Below are 18,145 nucleotides of genomic sequence, written 5' to 3' on the forward strand. Positions count from 1 at the left end.
CAGTTCTTTTCTTGTTTCTGTAACTGATTTGCTGTCTGCAGTCTCTCTGTCTCTGTGTCTCACCTACAAAATCCTTCATCTTACAGAAGGATTCTAAGTCCTTAGAGTACCTGATACATTTAAGACACTCATCAAAGGCACACAGAAACACCAACCAAAGCCTGGATTTGCAACAAAAATCTACTTATATCAGAAAACAAGGAGATGATATTTTTGTTGACCTTTCTAAAAATGTCTTGGCTTTCTCACACTATCCCTAGATGTTTTTCTCCAGCTACTCACACATTTCATACAACTTTGTCAATCCTCTGAAAAGAAAACTCTCTCTTAGCAGATGAACAATAGAACAAGACATAATAGACTGTGTATGAAGGCAAAGAAAGACAGAAAACAAAGGATTTTATTTCATTTGAAAGGGATAGAGAGAAGACTTCACTACTTTAAAGTAGAGGTAACTTTAAGAAATAGGGGTTTAAAGAAAAATTATAACTATAACTTTACCAGGACTACTAGATTAATAGTGACATTTTGGAAGAGTATTTCTTCTGACTGTATTACAATTTCTTTACAAGTTTTTGTTCACTCTTTTTTCCTCCCCTGGCAGAATAAAAAACTTGAACAGTGTTTCTATAAAGTCCTATCTAATGCAACACACAGCCCATAAGAGACCCTCAAACATGGGTAAGATGTGTAGGTATAAGGAAAGCAAGAAAGACAGGAGACAAAGTAGTAAAAATTGCTTGAAGGAAGGAGACAGAAACCTCTCTTAGAGCCCTGAATTCTCCCACAGCAGAAAACTAAATCTACTGCAGATGAGCTTAAGGCTTGCAAATGACACCACTGTGGCACAAACAGCAGAAACAACTTTGTGAAGGTATTTACACTGGCAAGGAGGCTTTTCCCACTGGAAAACTTCTTGCAAGGAAGATTAATTTTACATTAGAAGGGCAGTTTCGCTTACATCTGTAGCTGGGGGGTCTATTAGCAAAGCAGCATCATTCAGGAATCACAAGGAAAGAGTGGAGGTCCCATACATGATATAAATAATATGGAAAAACTAGTAAATAATGCTGGCCTGAGTTTGCTTTCTGCACTGGATAAATACATAATACATAGGTCTGTATGAACACCATACATACAGAGCAAACATAAACAACAGAGCAAAGTAGGAATAAATCAGGAATATATCCAAACTGGCTTTCATCAAAAGGGTTGAGAACCAGAAACAGCTTAGCTGTGGGAATCAAGACCTCACTAAAGAGTAAAAGTATATTTATTTAGTATAATCTATTCTGTGTCTATTATTATTTTAAAATAAATGTAAATTATATATTTAATACAAATATACATAACAATATTTATTATCATTATTTCTAATATATTATTTAGTGTAATTTATTATTTATTATAATATATCCTAGTAAGAGAAGATAAAAGAACTATCTTGTTGGGACAATTTTGTGCCACTGAAGCCATGATAAAGAGTTCAGGTCCAAATACAGCTCTCCAGAATTGCCTTTGCTGTCTGGTTTATTCAGCTAACACATTGTCTGGACAGCTGGAATATCATGTGAATACAAACTCCTGATCCCTGGGATTGCCATCCCTGCTGCAGATCCCAAATTAAAGAAACATTTTCTTTGTGCATTGTGGGTTTTCTTCATTTTCTCGACTGGTGGCTTAGTCAGCAAGTTTGCCTTAACACTCCTGAAGGTTATATTGCCTGTCTCTAGCACAAAAACCCTGCAGCAGCACAGCTGAGGCAGAGACTGCCCAAACAGCAAACAGAGCTTTTAACAGAGCAGCCCACAGTAAAAGAGGCATTTATAAATCATTAACTGATGGCCCCTCCAGCCCTTGGATGTAAAAGCTGGCAGCCCTGGAAGGAAGGCAGCCTCCCCACCAGTCTCTCCTCTTCCAATGCAGTCTACAAGCAGCTCATGATTGGAAAATAACCATTTTCTGCAGTGAGCAGAAGAGCAGAGAGTTCTGCCACCATCTTGCAGAACTTTGCTTTCTGCATATTTCTTCTGAACAGCCGTGCTGACAGCTCCAGCTTGTCCAAGCACAGGCTGGGAATAACACACGTGGTCCTTAGTGGGGTGTAATGGTGAGCAACAATTTGGGGCTGGGAGGAATGGCTGCCAGCCTGTGCCTCAGGGACTGCCATGACAAATGTGTAGGCACTTCATAAATCACTGGGAAACAGCCTTGTTCTCAAGCCAGACTCCAGCTATTCGTATCCTGGATTTTTATTGACAGAATTACTCATTCCTTCTGCCTCGGTGCTTAAGGGATTCAGTCCTCAGCAGTCTAGGTTGTGCCTTCTTAGGCATCTTCCTGTGATCATATTTTTCCTACATCAAAACAGCAGAAACATTATTTAACTTCATATATATTTAATATGTTGCATCATTTTTACTGTGCACTTCAGCAGGAGGAATTTATACTGAGTGTATTATAGCAATGAGCCATGAAAGTATTCCCAGTTTCTCTGAGGTGTTTCTAAGGAAATGGACTCATATGGCCTAAAGCACCTTAAAAAACCAACTCTGGCTTCTAAAATCCTCAACAAAGTCTCGAAATGATGAAATTGTAATTGAGAGCAGCAAGAGAAGATAGTTGCAATAACACAGGAAGCAGTTATCTGAAAATGTGGTTTGATTTCTTTCACATGAGTCTCAAGATGAATATATTCCTGATGCCAGTAATAAAAATACTGTTTTTTTACAGTAGCTCAACAGACAGCCAAACTCAGGAATGGCAGTAAGTGTTCTTGCTGTAGCTACAGCTGTAAAATATTTCTCCACTACTTTTGTTCCTCATCATATTTTAAGATGTTTCCCAGATCGGCAGAATTTTCCAGTGCTTGCCTCTGCACCCTCAGGAGAGAAGGCTTTTTGTTTTACTTATTATGGGTGTGAGAAAAGTCTCACTGGTTAGTTTTCACTTATATTGTCAGAAGTAAGGTGAAACTCAGCTTCACAGACAAAGACTTCTTGCTGCAATCAGACAAAAAGACAGAGAAAAACATGACTTATTTAGGTTTAAATTTATCAGGGACATATTTCCTACCAAGAACTAACATTTCTTCCAAGCATTGGCAAGAAAACTAAATTAAAACAAAAAAACCAACAGACCAAAACAGCCAAGAACTGTTTAAAACTTTGAGCTTACTCCCTACTTTTTAGCACTGTTTTGGCTTTATTGGTTTGGTTTTAGCATGCCTTGATAAATTCAGTTCCAGGTACCTGCCCACATTTTCTTTGTCTATCCCAGTAAAAGTTGAATGAGGACAGAACTGGTAGGAAATGAAAAGCAACACCACTTCACTTCTCAAAAGAAACCCATTCTTCATATGCAGCACAAAAATCACATTTACATGCAGCAGAAGGTAACAAACAAAAACATTTTTTCATTTTTCTAGCCTACAATTTCTGTTTGGAGGCCAAAATATTATTTATTGACAATATCAACACATCAAGAAAAAAAAATTGTTTTCTCTAGACTAGGTATATATTACACATGTGTTCTACCTAAAAAGAGGAAATTCTAGGGATGCAACAGATCCTCTCATATCAATAAGAGAACTTTATAGTGTATTAGGGCTATGTACACACTAACCATCTACTACCTTCCCGCTTTATTAAAAATAGGAAAACATGATAAAAACCAAACTGCTCACTAAGCAGCAACCTAACCAAGCATCATTCCTCCTGGATTTGTTACCATATTTCACACTACAGTAGCTGTTTATTTGCATGTGTCCTTGAGCTCCACGGAGCATCCTTTTCCCCCATGAGTCCCCACAGCACCTGAAGCTTCTGCTCGGGTCATCTACAAATATTCTCTGCCCATTTCCATGGACCATGGACAGCCCCAAATCCTGCCTGTGCCTCCTTAGGTAATGGATTTTTTGCTGAGGTGGTGTGAGATGAAGTTTCTTGTTCTGACTATTACCTATATTATACTTTCACAAGCTGTGAGTTCTCCAGCACTCACAAACTAAAAATGGAGACATAGTTCTCTTTCTACAAGGCTTTTTAAGGATGAACTATTTAATTGAGAAATAAAAACTAAATTATTTTTATTTTTAATTTAATACCTAAATACTCATGGCCCACCATGCAGAGTTTTTAACTAATTATATAATATTACCTAAACCTGTGAAGAAGAAGGTGAAAAAGAAGGATTAGACTCTGCCCTAAAACTTCTATTTTGCTTTATATATATTACTATATTCTAAAACTTGTAAGTTTTCTACCATGTGATGTTACACACTTCTCTTTAAACTACACACCCACAATCCTAGTTCTATCATTCCATTTTGGAAGGTTTTTAAACAGCCTCCGGTCAAATGAAGTGTTCCCTTGGGGGCCAATATCTGTCAGCACAGAAAGTCCAAAATTCTCAGCAACCAGGGTTCTAACAGTTAGGGATGTCAAAAGGGTTGCTGTGCCTAACCCAGTCCAGATTTACATAGAGCAGAAACCTCTGAGAGCTTCACCTTGCACTGAAAAAGGCACTGAAAACAGCTCAGAGAGCAGAGGTGCCCTCAGTGCCTCCCATGTGGCTCCTTTTGTGCCCAATTTTGACCTGACCAGCTTGGGAACACCTGCAGCACTGCAGTCACAACTCTGATTTTTGCAAAAGTAGCCTCGGAGAGGGCAGCCAAAAATGAAAAGAAACCTGTTTGCACCCACCACCTGAATTCCAGAAGCAGCATCCACTGCACGTGAAGCAGGCTGGAAACTCCAGACCTGGGTTAAATACCTCTACCAACAAGTATCTTCTTTCATCCATGTTTTGGTTGAAATTTGTAGCTTGACACGAGGGTTTGTGTAGCTTGACAAATGCAGATTAAGAGCACACAACACCTGTAGGGGGTGTACAACCTCCTGGAACTTTTCCGTCCCTATTTCCTGACTCCTGGGGCTACACGTGCACAGCACAACATTGAAGAGTCCAAGTCCAGTTATCAGAGTCACAAGGTTTCCTTTCAAAAACATTATTTTTACTAGTTTTTCCTCCTTTTACACATGACAAAAATGATGCAATGACCATTCATGACATCTTGTTTGATGGTGTTATTAATAAATAACCCAACTTTTCTCATTTGGGGGTCTGTGGTATTAATGAATAGAGAGACACATGAGGTTATGCTGCATTAGCATTAGAAATATGTGCTGAATACACAAGGTACTGTGTTATATTGTGGTACTGTGCTTACTGTAAAACCACTGGTGGTGGCAAAATACAAACCCTCCTGTAAGTAAACAACAGAGGGAACACAGCCAGAGGCCAGCAAGAAAAATAAATTCCACTGAGCTTTGAGAAAAGCTGGGGTTGATGAAGAAAGAAGGCAGGAGAGAATTTCTGAGTCAGGAGGATGCACTCAGCCTTACAGGGGATTTCTAAAATGTGAAAAGTTCCTGAAGCAGAAGAGAAATGCAGAGGGGGACAGACCTCACCAGGGCTGGGTTAAGGAAGGGGTGGGAAAACAACACCAGGGTAATAATTTTTTTCCCCCCAATGGGCTGTCAAAGTCACCATTCTCAAATGTGACAGATAGGTGCACCTGATGGGTGCCAAAAATTGCAGCAGTCTAAATGAGTAGTGAGGTACCAACAAAACCACCCCAAACAATAAACAAGGACATTTATTCTGTTAACAGAACTAATTATGGGGAGTTTTAGTCTTTTAGACATTGCCATCCAACAGGACTTCAACCACAATTTTAAAGTTTATGTCTATTAGCCGAGGTGTTTGACCTGAAAACTCTCCTGCAATCACTACACAAGAAGTCTTTCTCCAGATCTCTTGCATTTCTCAGATCCACCTGGCTGAAAACCACCATTAGACCAAAGTTTCTTAAAGCATTTTTATACATCCTTGTTTGAGTAACCTTTCTTGACCAAAAAAAAATTCAACTAAAATTCTGTATGGAAATAGAGGTTATGTCCCTCTGTACATAAAAGCAAACAACAGACCAGGCTGGCTTAAGTTTGCCTGTAAAATATTATTGCTCCATCTCAGCTAATTTACCTACTCCTAAAACCAAGAAACACCTCCATGCAAGTATTATCTTCTAGAGCTGTGACATATTCCAATAAACAAGTACTGAAAATAGCTTTTTGCATCACTAAAACTTTTTACGTCACTGCAAATATAACTCAAATTGTAGAAATTAATGTCCAGATAATTCTCTACAAACTACAATATTCTGGAACAAATATACTCATAAAAACAGGATAGTCCTAGACAAAAGAAAGGTCTGAGAGATGCTGAGCCAAGTCTCATAGGCCAAAACTCTGGTAAAAATAGTATAGTAAGTATAGTGCCAGAATGTGATGTGATCAAGCTGTGACAGTCTGTGGATTCAAAGTTTTCCCTACAAAAGTAGGGGTTTTTCCTGTATTTTTTAAATCATACTGCTCAGAAGAATAAAGATATTTGTAATATGCTTATCAGCACCAAGAGCCCCCAGGGAAGTTTTTTTTTTCCCCTGCAAAATAATTTTTTCCACAATTATTCAGCAGCCACGGTCATTTGATTAATTAATTAATTAATTATTGTGCTTCAAATGTTTCTCAGGCCTTTTGACAGCTCTAAATATATTTGAAACAAACCTGAATTTTTCAAACAATGGAACCATGAGAACTAAGAGTACTTTGCACAGCAGGAGTGCTGGGGGATTTCAGCTTTTTGACCAGGAGCCATTCTGAAATCTGGCATCAGCCTTTAAAGCCACACTCATGACACATTTGAGCCTCTTACTGGGAATATGACTGGAAGCACAGCACACCCCCAAGCAAGAACAGGTCAGATTTGCTTATTTATATTGAAGGAGAGCAAATAAATCAATCTATTTCCACAGCACTACCAGATTCAGGCAGACCCAGTCTGCACAGCAGCTCCCTAACTGCTTTGATACTGAGCTTGCTGTGAGAAAAGCACAGCTCTGTGGTGTCTGTTCCATCTCTGAGGGCTTAGCCACATAGCTACAGGCAGAATATATAGGAAACACCTGGTGCAAATCACAATCTGAAGTGAAGAAAGTTGCCTAAAACCACCTTGGGAGCTGCTGGTAGAGTGTTACACCTTGTTTTTTCTACTAAACCATCACAATGCAAACATAAGACTTTTACAGCCTGGATTCATCTTACCAGTTTTGGGCTTCCAAGTAATTTTGAGGTGCAGTTTATTCCAGGAGAGAGCTCAGACAAGCTATATCCACCAGCACCTGATTTATTTCATCAACTCTAATAGGAGTCAAGGGTGCTCAGCTGAGACACGGACACCTGTGTTGTCAATGACTGGTTTCAGTCAGAGGTCCAGCAGTTCTCTCAAGCCCTGTAATTACTCTCTGGCTGCATGTCTCAAAAACAAACAAACAAACAAAAAAAAAAAGGCAGTGCCAAAAAGAAAATGATACTAATAAATCCCAAAAACATTGTTTTTGTGATGCAACATGGGATCAGTGTGAGCAGACTGGAAGTCACATCTTCAGGGCTCATAATTTACAAGACAACCAGATTCTTCAGATTTTTCTCTTCCCTTGAAGGAGAAGCCATGTCTGTGATTACATCAAAAATGCTTTAAAAGTCCAGCTGTTTTACACTCCTCATTAAAATTCACCCAGCTACCACACATTCCAAAGCACAGGAGCAGACACACATTTAGTAAGATTTATTTACACAGATCTGACCTAAATCGGTGCTACTCATCCAAGATCAAATTCCTTTCCAACATGAGCATCCAAAGCAAGTTAAACTTGCAACATAAAGTGCTGCCAGAGTCCTATTTTGAGAAATCAAGCATCATTTAAGACTCATGCTGCAAAAGTCTGTTCCTTGAGATTTATTCTCCCATTTCATAGGGAAGATCTTTATGGACTCCCCACTCCTGCCTCCTGAGGACATTTCACAGATATCCTGCAGTCATGGCTGGGTGAGCACTTTCTCAGGTTCTGTGGAAAAATTCTCAGCAGCCACTTGTCAAGCAGGGCCAGATGGTTGAAGGCATATGAGCATGGCAAAGCCTTAGCAAGTAAGGAGCTAAAATCAGACTGCTTACTCAGAGAGCCACCTCTCCTCCACAGCACCCTCCTCCAAGGAAACAGAACAGAAGTTCCTAAACAACCTCGAGCTTGGAGTACTACACAGGGAATCCCAACCTAGCATTGAGCACTGAAATAATTCATTGAAGGTGCAGCTCTAACACCAAACTAGTTTCCTGCTTTTTCTGCATTCCCTGAGGGAATTGATGCAGCCAGGAGGATGTGTGGAAGGCACAGATAAGACATTCCACCAAGGGACTTTGACATATCTCACTCTGCTGTGCTGGTATAGCCTCAGGATCACAAAGGGAGACTCCAGCTCCTTCAACAGCCTGGAATACCATCCAGAAGGGGTATTTACAGCCTTTAAGAAACCTAATCTTCATGGCCTGAAACCCCACAGCAAGCTTGCTGGCCATCTGCCCCAGTAAATTGGCCATTTGTCCCCATTAGAGACAGCTGGGCTGTTAAAGCAATTAAGTGGCATAGGGAGGGAGTGACATTTTTGGTTTGGGAAGAGGCTGTTTGCAGCACTGACAGCACTGAAACACTCCTGATTGTGAAGAGGTGACATTCTTAAGTGAATAATGAAAACAGGCATTCATGAAACACGAGCTCTTCCAGAAGTTCAAGTTAAAGCAATATGTTTCCTAAAAAGATATTTGTTCCTATTGAAGAGATTTACACCAAATGAAAGAATTGTGTCTCTGACAATGCAAAGCATTCATAGTCACCGGCCAGACTTTTACAGAGTACATATTTGTCTTTTGATACAGGACATCTCTGAGCTAGCAACAGTAATAAATCTGAATGTTAGCACAGATAGTTTTCCACATTTTAGGTCAAATGCTATCAAGTTTAGCTTATCAGCTTATTACGATAAAACAAGCTGCTTTGTCATTAGTTTTCTGATTAGTTGCTTGGTTCCAAAACCTGGGACAGTAAATAGGGTTGTTGGGTTTTATTTTTCCATAGTCTAAATGCTTAATGCCTGCTGGTTATCCTTACAAATCATAAACAGGGAAATCACTCCTTGATCCCTTGCTAGAAGAGGGGAATGTGATGATTTCAGCATGTTTAAAACACACATTCCTAAAATACCTAACTGGTCTGTAATTTTTTCACAGTATAAAGCCTGAGCTTAGTGGTTAGGTTCCTTGATCTGCAGCCATACTGGTTTTGATCAACAAGCCATGCAGTGACAGTCTGTTGAGCTGGATACCTTGAGAGTTGTGATGTTCACTTCCAAAGGTAGCAGCCTTTCCTTGTAGCAAACAGGAAAAATGGGATACAGCTTTGCAGAGCTCTCTGCCACAACAAACTGTCCTTTTCTGGGTGCAGACTGCAGCATCCACCAGGCTTTTGCAGGTCTAATCCATGGGAAAATAAAGGTTGTGCCCTATGGAGAGAGGTAAGTGTTGCTGTTTTAGAAAAAAGGACTTGAGTGTGCTCTAGGATGGCTGGAAGAGCTCCAGCAAAAAAAATAGTCAAACTGCAAGTCACATGTCTGCTCTCATGCTGGGAGATCTGTGAGAAAGATTGTAACACCAAAAAAAAAAAAAAAAAAAAAAAAAAAAAAAATTACATTTTTTTTTAATACGTTTCACAACATGTGTTCTTATTTTAGAGTCGACATACCGTCACCAAGCTACCATTGATGATGAGGTGGTTTCCATGGAGATACTAGACACAGCTGGCCAGGTGTGTGGGTGCATGTGCTGCTGCTACCCAGTGCCTTGGCTGGGGTATGCAGCAGGGGAAGAAATCGTGGTGGTGGCAGCAGTGCAGGGGGTGGCAGCAGTGCCTACTCTGGGGACACTGATTTGCTTCTGGGCAGAACCCCCTCTCTCCCCCCCATTCTGGATCCACACCCTTCTGTGAGGGATCCTGCTTGGAAGAACAAACAAGTCAAGGAGCTTACTCTGGGGGTGAAATTATTTTGTTGTCACATTTTTTTATTCAAGGCTGGCCCAACAAGTAGGCACAAAGTCATGGTCTCTTTCTACAGTCAAGTGATGAGGCTTGACAACAGCATACAATAATACCCACTAGAGTGAAGAGCAGATTTGTCATTGGCAGGTCTCCCTTTTAAAACACAGCAGGTGCAGGTGCTGCACAGGCCTGGGCAGGCCATGGCTCTGGGTGGAATAGATCTCCTATGCCACATGATCAGAAAGGTGATGTGAGTAAAGTATGAAGTAAAGCAGATGCACACAGCTGTGAAGGACCAGCACCTCTCTGAAGGCCTGCTGTCTTCTTCATAAATCAAATTCCTAAGTCGTTCTTCTGTCTTTTTGAACAGGAGGATGCCATTCAGAAAGAAGGACACGTGCGATGGGGCGAGGGCTTCGTGCTGGTTTACGACATCACGGACAGAGGCAGCTTTGAGGAAATGCTGCCACTTAAGAACTTGTTGGATGAAGTCAAAAAGCCCAAAAATGTCACTCTGATCCTGGTGGGGAACAAAGCAGATTTGGATCACTCCAGGCAAGTCAGCACGGAGGAAGGTGAAAAGCTGGCCACGGAACTTGCGTGTGCTTTTTACGAGTGCTCTGCTTGCACGGGAGAGGGCAACATTATGGAGGCCTTCTATGAGCTCTGCCGGGAGGTGCGGCGCCGCAAGATGGTCCAGGGCAAGACTCGGAGGCGAAGCTCCACCACCCACGTCAAGCAGGCCATTAATAAGATGCTCACCAAAATCAGCAGCTAAAAAAGAGCTGTCCTTAGCCAGAGAAGCAGATCATGCTTAATGAGAAATGGTCAAATCTTTGCCATGAAGAAAAAAAACCCAAAAAGACAAACACCACCACTTTTTTTGAGTAACGTGGAATCGTACTATTTTCCTGTTTTGAAATATATTTAGCCACACTGCTTTTGACTAATGTGGGGAAAAAAACAAAAAAAAAAAACAACAAATGAACTCCAAAGGACTCAAAAATTGTGGAGATTGGCGACCGAGAGAGAATCTTCTGCTTCTAGGTGACTGGCTCCAATCCCCTGCAAGTCAGTAGTGCCTAAACTTCACTTCCAGTCAGGCAGGTGCTCAGTAGCCATTGGAGAGTAAGATTCAGTCCTCAGTCCATCAACAACCATCACAACTGGTGTTCTCCAGGACTGACTATGTGTAGAGGCTGCTGCGTTGTAACAAAGTTCACCTGACATCTTCACCAGCTCTGAGTTGGCTCACTGTATGCTTTCACTCCTTCCTTGTTATTTTTATCAAATCTATGAGTGTTGATGTTCTTAGCAAGGTATGCAAAAAATATAGGAAAGGTCAATTTCCTGGAGCATTTAGCCAGCTAGACACACATTTCAAGAGAGCTAAAGTTCAGCTGCTTTTCCAGCTCCTCTGAAACTGCAGAGTTTTCCATAAATAATCATCTAGTCCAGCAGCATTTCACCATTTCCCCCCAAAGCATTGTACTTGGGGAAATGGGAACCATCTTACTATTGATTTAGCTATGGGTAGATTTTAGATTTTTTTGTTGTTGTTGTTGTTTTTTTGTTGTTGTTGTTGTTTTCTTTTGGATTCCATTAGTTCTTCTTAGTTTATTTTATACTGAAGAACTGAATCCTTGGGAAGGCAAGTATTTAAAGTCTAAATCAGATCTGAATGGCCTCTACTATATCAAAAGACCGTAATTTTCAGCTCTTTAAACTCCCAGATGCTGCTTGGAGCACCCTGGGGCTCAAAGCAGTGCAGGTTTTTTGTGACTTTTGTCTGACACATTGAGGCGGAAATGCATTTTATCAGATTTTAGTGCCTGGGATAAAAGGTGTCCAGTGCTTTCCTTCTCCCTCATCATCTCATTTAAGCCAGCTGCCAAGTTTTGCCTCCTCTCTAGTTGGTTTGTGAACTGCTAGAATATGCAAGAACCAAGACTGGAAGCTTTTCATCCAGATTGTGCTGGTCTCCCACCAGTGATGGAGCATCCCTTTGGGCAGATCAGATTGTCAATGTGTAGAACCACAGCCAAGGGCTGGGATGACAAATTAGCAGTGTTCTCCTTTGAGGAACAGCCCCCTTGGAGCATTTGCTTACAGCTTTATTCTCCACTTTGTATGTGGTTATTTGTGAGGAACTCCAAAAGCCTATCAAAAGCAAATTGCCGCAGATGTAGGAAAGTGAGTAAATCTAACTGGCTAGCAGTTTGTAGAGCTATGGGTAACCATATAGGTGGTGGAACATATTGAAGAAGCAGATCTGTATATCCATGTGAACAGAGAAAAGTTCCAAATTACAACTTCTATTAAAAGTATTCACTTAAAGATGTTTTACCAAAGTAAATTTTTTAAACTTTCACTTTTACTCAACCAGCAAAGAACATCACATTCAGATGTATATTTTATTTGGGCTGTTGTTTGTTTTCTCTGTTTCTATATTCTAGGTCGTAAAAACTCATTTGACTGTCCTGGAATCAATGTCTATAATTTGGTCCTCATGTTCACGTGTGTTGCTGTACATCATCTGGACACATGCAATGGAAGCTCCACTGTGTGCCTCAGGGCAGGGGGTTCTTTCAACAGGCCTCTGTGACACACTTGTTCCCAAACTACTCATCATATCATTAACTTTTTATAAAAGGAAAAAAAAAAAAAAAAAACAAGAAAAAAAGGAAAGAAAAATAGAGGTTTTGCCATTTTTAGTATTGTAGAATCAACACAAGTGTAAAAGAGTGAGCTAGTGTCTGTTCACAAACCAGAATTCTTTAGCTGAGGGACTGAACTTGCCAGCAATTTAGTTACATTAGGAGCCAGAGTGAGCATTTGCAAGCTGAAGCACTGAGGTTCTTTTATCTTTCCAGTCAGTGCTGGTGCATGAAGTAAACAAAATCCTTACCTGCAATCCCATGGCAACGTAGTCATGTCTTTACTTTGGTATGCTAAGCAATTGGTTCATTCCTCCTAGAAAACCTCAACAGTTCTTTCATCTGAAAATCCTTTCTTGGGGTTCAGGTTGGAGCTGCAATTAAAATACAAAAAGATTATAAATGAATGACAAGAGAAAACAATTAACCATATTCATAGGAGAAGAGTTGAAAGGAAGGAGAGGCTAAGTTACAGCCCTCATACTTTCCAAAAGATTTCCAGCAAATTGTATCTTCTTTTATAACATCTGTGTGGATAAATTATAAAATCCTGGTGAAAATAAAATGTTCCACTGTGCAAACATCCCTTATTACATAAAAACCCTAGAATAAAAATAGCAACATTCCTTTGCAAAGACTGAATTTGAAAGCTGCCAAGCAAGATAAATACTTGGTCAAAAAGGAGGCTGCCTCCAAAACTAACACAAACTTCTTTAATTAATTGCTCATTAATTTGTTTCCCTCTAAGCCATTTTTGCTGACATGCATTACATAGCATTAAATACAATTTGTTTTACTGCTGCTCACAATGTTGCAACCTATTACTGGGTATGTTATAAATCTGTCATGTTCCCATACTGCACAGATTGAGCCCAAAATTGCCCAAGCATTGAAAAGGCTGAGTGCAGCATGAACCCACATTCTGTAGCCTTTCTGCAGCAGATATCAACAGATTCAATTCTAGTTCTCCTGCTGCTGTTTAAGTGTGTGTATGTGACACTAACATTGAATTTCTCTCCTCTGCCCATTGCCATTTTTGTGGAGAGAGGATGGGAAAGACGATAAAAATGGGGAGGAAAGGTGAAAGGGATACTTGTTACCTTCAACAGGTTGATTATCATTTATGAAGTTTTTTAAATACTTATCTTCAATTGATGAAGAGTTAGTCATGCCCATGCTGCAAGACCTGGATCAGGACCCAAAACTTCCCTAGAACTTTGAGAATCTTTATATCTGGGGGTTTGGTGCAACTGCAGATGGAAGTGAGGATCAGCCTCTGGGTTTGCACCTGGATCCAGACAGGTTGTCCCCAACCTGGGGATAGTTGGATCTGGCAGTTTGCTACAAGGCTAGTTGATTTTTATATATATAATGATCTGTATGCATCTTTACATTAAAAATATGAAAGCTTGTACTTGTAGATAATATATTTAAAAAATAAATAAAAAAGAAAAAGGAAATACAGTCTTTTCTGTACTGAACTCTCACATATTGATCTTCCATTAGATGTCTCCAGTGTTCCTTCCAGCTATTAAGGGGCAGTTCCAAAAGCCCAGATTTGTTTCTTACTTAATCTTTATCTAAGAAAAACAAACAGTGAATTTTACCAGAATAAGCACTGTAAAATTTGGATAATTTTACTTGAACTTATTTGGCTGTTAGTCCTGGAATAGAGAAGTCAAACAGTATCTACAGTGCGGCACAGCTCCAAATGTTCTTGCTAACTATTAGAAGGCTGATGAAAAATGTTACAGGGTAATTACCTATCCTCAGTGAAACCCACCAAAAGCTGTCCTGCCAACTAAATAACAAACCTTGATCTCAAGCTTCTGAGGTGAAATCCTGGGATAAGAAGCCTGGGAGATTTATGGTGCTGGTTTGGACAGAGGCAACTTTTCACCTGCTGCCAACTACACCCATGTTCAAAGGATAATGCAGTGTTAAATCTGAAGAGGAGGTACATAATATGTACCTTATGAAAGGTACAATATATGAGTGGTAAATAATCAGAGTGTGGGTATTAAGCTGTAGCAGAGGTAGCTTCAACACTAAGGAGAGGAGCTGTAATCCATTCTTTTCCCCCAAAACCTGTGCCAACCAAGTAACCCAAAGTGTGGTGAACAGGAGCGGGGGGATAAGAATGCCACAACAGGCAGAGCACTACATAAAACTGGGTGCAGAATCTATGCTGGGAGGTGAAACCTCCCAACACCAGTCACTGTCTGCCTCTGGAGCACTGCAAAGCAGCCTTGAGTTCTGTCAAGCCACACTATAACTTGCTCCAGTCAAAATAATTTCTCCTGCAAAGTAGCTGCAGTCAAAAAGGCTTTGCATGAACAGTCTTGGGGTTCCTTTTATCTTTTTCTTTAATGGCTCAATACATATGCACATCTTAAGAAGAAAAAGAAAAAGAGGCTTTAATTAAAAGAGGCTTCTTGGCATTTTGATGTATCTGCCTTTATGCTCTTTGCAAAATTAAACCCATAATGAAAACAGTGTTATCTTAGAAACTCTGGTGTTATGCATTTTATTTCCTCTAAAGATGCCAGGCACTAATTACCTCAGGCTATGAAAATTCAAAGCAGCAGCAGCTTGTCCAGTGCTGTGCAAGGTTTCTAGGAGGTGATAATGGTGTAAGGCCAGCTCAGCCTGGTTTCTGCAAGCACCATTGCCCATGGGGAAGGCTGTTAATGCAGCTGGCAGCAGGAGGAGATGTGGCAGATTCCTGGGGCAGGACTCTGCTGTCCCTGGTGGGGTTTGCACGGGATGGGTAAAGCCCCTGGTCCCCAACATGTGGAGAACACACTCCAATGGCCAATTTCCCTCATCCACCTGAAGGATTTTCTCCTTTTTCAGTCTGAAGTAGACTGGCAGGAAACCCTAAGTCCACACTACTACTGGCTGTTTAACAAACCCAAGAATTTGAGGGGAGTTTGGCCTTTTTGGACTGGTCTCCTTCATCTCCAGCTTGATTCCCCAACACAGAATTTGCTTTTTGCTGTTTCCATCATATTAAATGAAGTAATTTTGAGTTTTGCTTGGTTGTTTGGGGTTTTTTTCAAATGGTAGCTGTCAATAGACTCTGATACCCATGGGCAAAGAGGCTGTATCACTTCTCAGAGGTCACTCTCACAAGGATGGAGTATTTGCTAATGCCTCTGGATATTAATTATTCACACTGAACACAGCAGCTCTGAAGAATTAGAAATAATTTTTTTTTTCAATAAGGGAACCTCTCATCATTGTAGTACAGACGGCTGTGTCAAGTACCAGACCTAAACCAGACTGAAATACTCTGCATCACTAGGAACAGCCATGGCCTGTCATGAAATATTAACATGCAGAATAATAAAAAAAAAATTGAAAACAATTTACAGGCAGACTTCAAATTATACCTCACAGAAAAAACCTGCACCTTTTTTCCTTTAAAATTTTATGTGGTATCAGGAATTTACAGAACCTCATTTCAAAATCCAACAAGTTCTGGAAACTAAGAATGTATCAGTAATGTAAAAAATAAGGGGTTTTATCAAACTCCTTTGTCACTACACACGATTGAACTCTCCACTCTGTTTCCTCTAGTCTGGTCAAAACTGTTATTACTACAATGAATATCAAGGAGATCCAGATGGAGCTTTTGATATTCATAAAAAACCAAAGGAAAAAAATAAAAAAAATTAAATAACCCTAAAGGGGCATAATCCAAATAAAGGTTGAATTTTCATTTTCCTGAAAAGCAATTGTAAGATTTCATACACTAGTGCTGGTACACAGGTGATATGAACAACTAAGTATTCAGAAACAGTGGAATATTTTGAGATTTTAACTTGGATTTCTTTTTGCAAATATAACTGTAAAGAAATAAAATTATTATTGTGCAACAGACATTAGGTCTGGAATTTGTAATTGCCAGGTTTTTGATATCCAGCTTTCAAAATATGAAGAGGAGAGAAGAGGAGAGGGAAGAAAAAGAAAACAGAAAAAGGGAAAAGGAAGAGAAGAAAAACAGAAAAAGGGAAAAGGAAGAGAAGAAAAAGAGAGAGAAAAAGAAAATAAAGAAGAAAAACCTAGTTTTAAAAACTCCAAATAATTTTTTCTTTGTTCTTAGGGTTTCTCTGTGCAGAGCTTTCTGCAGTTCTGCAGTTTCTCACCACAGCCAATGCTAGAACACAACACTGACACTTGCTATCCAAAAATCTTGTATCTGCTAAGGACAGATAGAATCTAAACCACACTCATGTAAACATTCAGCTCAATTCCAACCTGGGACAGAAGTTTACATCTACTTGAATCCAAATTATTTCACTTTTGCATTCAGGGTGTATTTCCCTTATTTGGAAGATAATTCAATTCAAAAGCAGTGAATGTTACTAACAATATAAAATACACATAGTTTTACTATGTATTTAAAAGAAATCCATAAACAAAAGAATGCTTTGTCTGTGAGAAATGAAGAAAGCAAAAAAACATTAGATAGTTCTGTAAATATGAAACCTCTTGCAATAGACCAATAAGTTGCCTGTAGCTTCTTTGCTTTTTCGATATTTGAAATAACCATAATAAACACAAAAAGCCTGCAACATCCTTTAGGGAATTTCTGTGAAGAACATTATTTCTTTGTATAGCTATTTATTCTTCACAGAAATAGGGTTAAAATGTTCAAGTTTATAACTCAATAGAAAATATAGCAGGAGTGGCAAAGAATTGTTTTAGAGAGGTAGAAAGGTAGGGAAGAGTGATATCCTCAGACTTCCTAGACAAGAATCTAAGTAAAAGCTCTGTGAAGGACTCTGACATTTTCATATACTGATGAGCTGTTACCTGAAGTGTAAACTCATATTAAAAAAAATAATAATTATTACTGCAGGGAGCAAAGAAGAGATGGGTGAGATGGTGTATTTTGGTAGCAAACCATCAGATCTTTCCCTCAAGGTTAGAGCTGTTACCATGCTGAAGCAGAGTTACTATCCTGGTTTCAGATAATTTTCTTCAATAGTACTTAAACACCATTCCAATTTTCACAAACAGACATCAGCAGAAAAAAAGAAAAAAAGGTGGAGGCTGAAAGATCACAGTGTTTAATTTACCTGTGCAACCCACAAACATTTCCTGGGGTTTTAGAAATGGCTGCAGACAGAAATTCATAAGTTACTGAAAACATCCATAAAATGGCAGACACAATGTTCTTCCATGCCTCTCCCAGGTGTTGGCCCTAAATTTTCTTCACCAAATTCTGGACTGTTTTAATGCCTTTGTCTTCTTCAAGGAAAGATCTAAAAAATGTTGGTGCAAAATTTAGTGATTTGAAGTCAGTTTGGTTTTGGTTTTACATCAAAACATTTAGAAAATATTTCCAAAAATAAACCAATCCCCACCACACTTTAATTTAGATTACTGTGATGAGCTCAAGGAAAATATCTCAATAACTGTTTAAGAGAGTTATTTCTCACAACTATTTTAAAAAGAGAGTTAATCCAAACCTTTTTTTTTTTTTTTT

At 39.4% G+C, this 18,145-nt stretch overlaps 1 protein-coding gene across 2 annotated transcripts in view; it reads left to right on the forward strand.

The window, feature by feature from the left end:
- The window catches only part of RERG (RAS like estrogen regulated growth inhibitor), a 96,235-nt gene extending 82,127 nt beyond the window's left edge, over window positions 1-14,108 (forward strand). For both annotated transcript variants that reach the window (XM_077783266.2, XM_021535173.3), the window contains exons 4-5: window positions 9,687-9,760; window positions 10,362-14,108. In XM_077783266.2, coding sequence (XP_077639392.1) covers window positions 9,687-9,760; window positions 10,362-10,769 — 482 coding nt within the window. In that variant the 3' untranslated portion in view covers window positions 10,770-14,108. The remainder of the gene's footprint in view (window positions 1-9,686; window positions 9,761-10,361) is intronic.
- The last annotated feature ends 4,037 nt before the right edge of the window (window positions 14,109-18,145 follow it).

Source organism: Lonchura striata, chromosome 1A, assembly GCF_050655825.1.
Source record: "Lonchura striata isolate lonStrDom1 chromosome 1A, ASM5065582v1, whole genome shotgun sequence".
Classification (NCBI taxonomy): domain Eukaryota; kingdom Metazoa; phylum Chordata; class Aves; order Passeriformes; family Estrildidae; genus Lonchura; species Lonchura striata.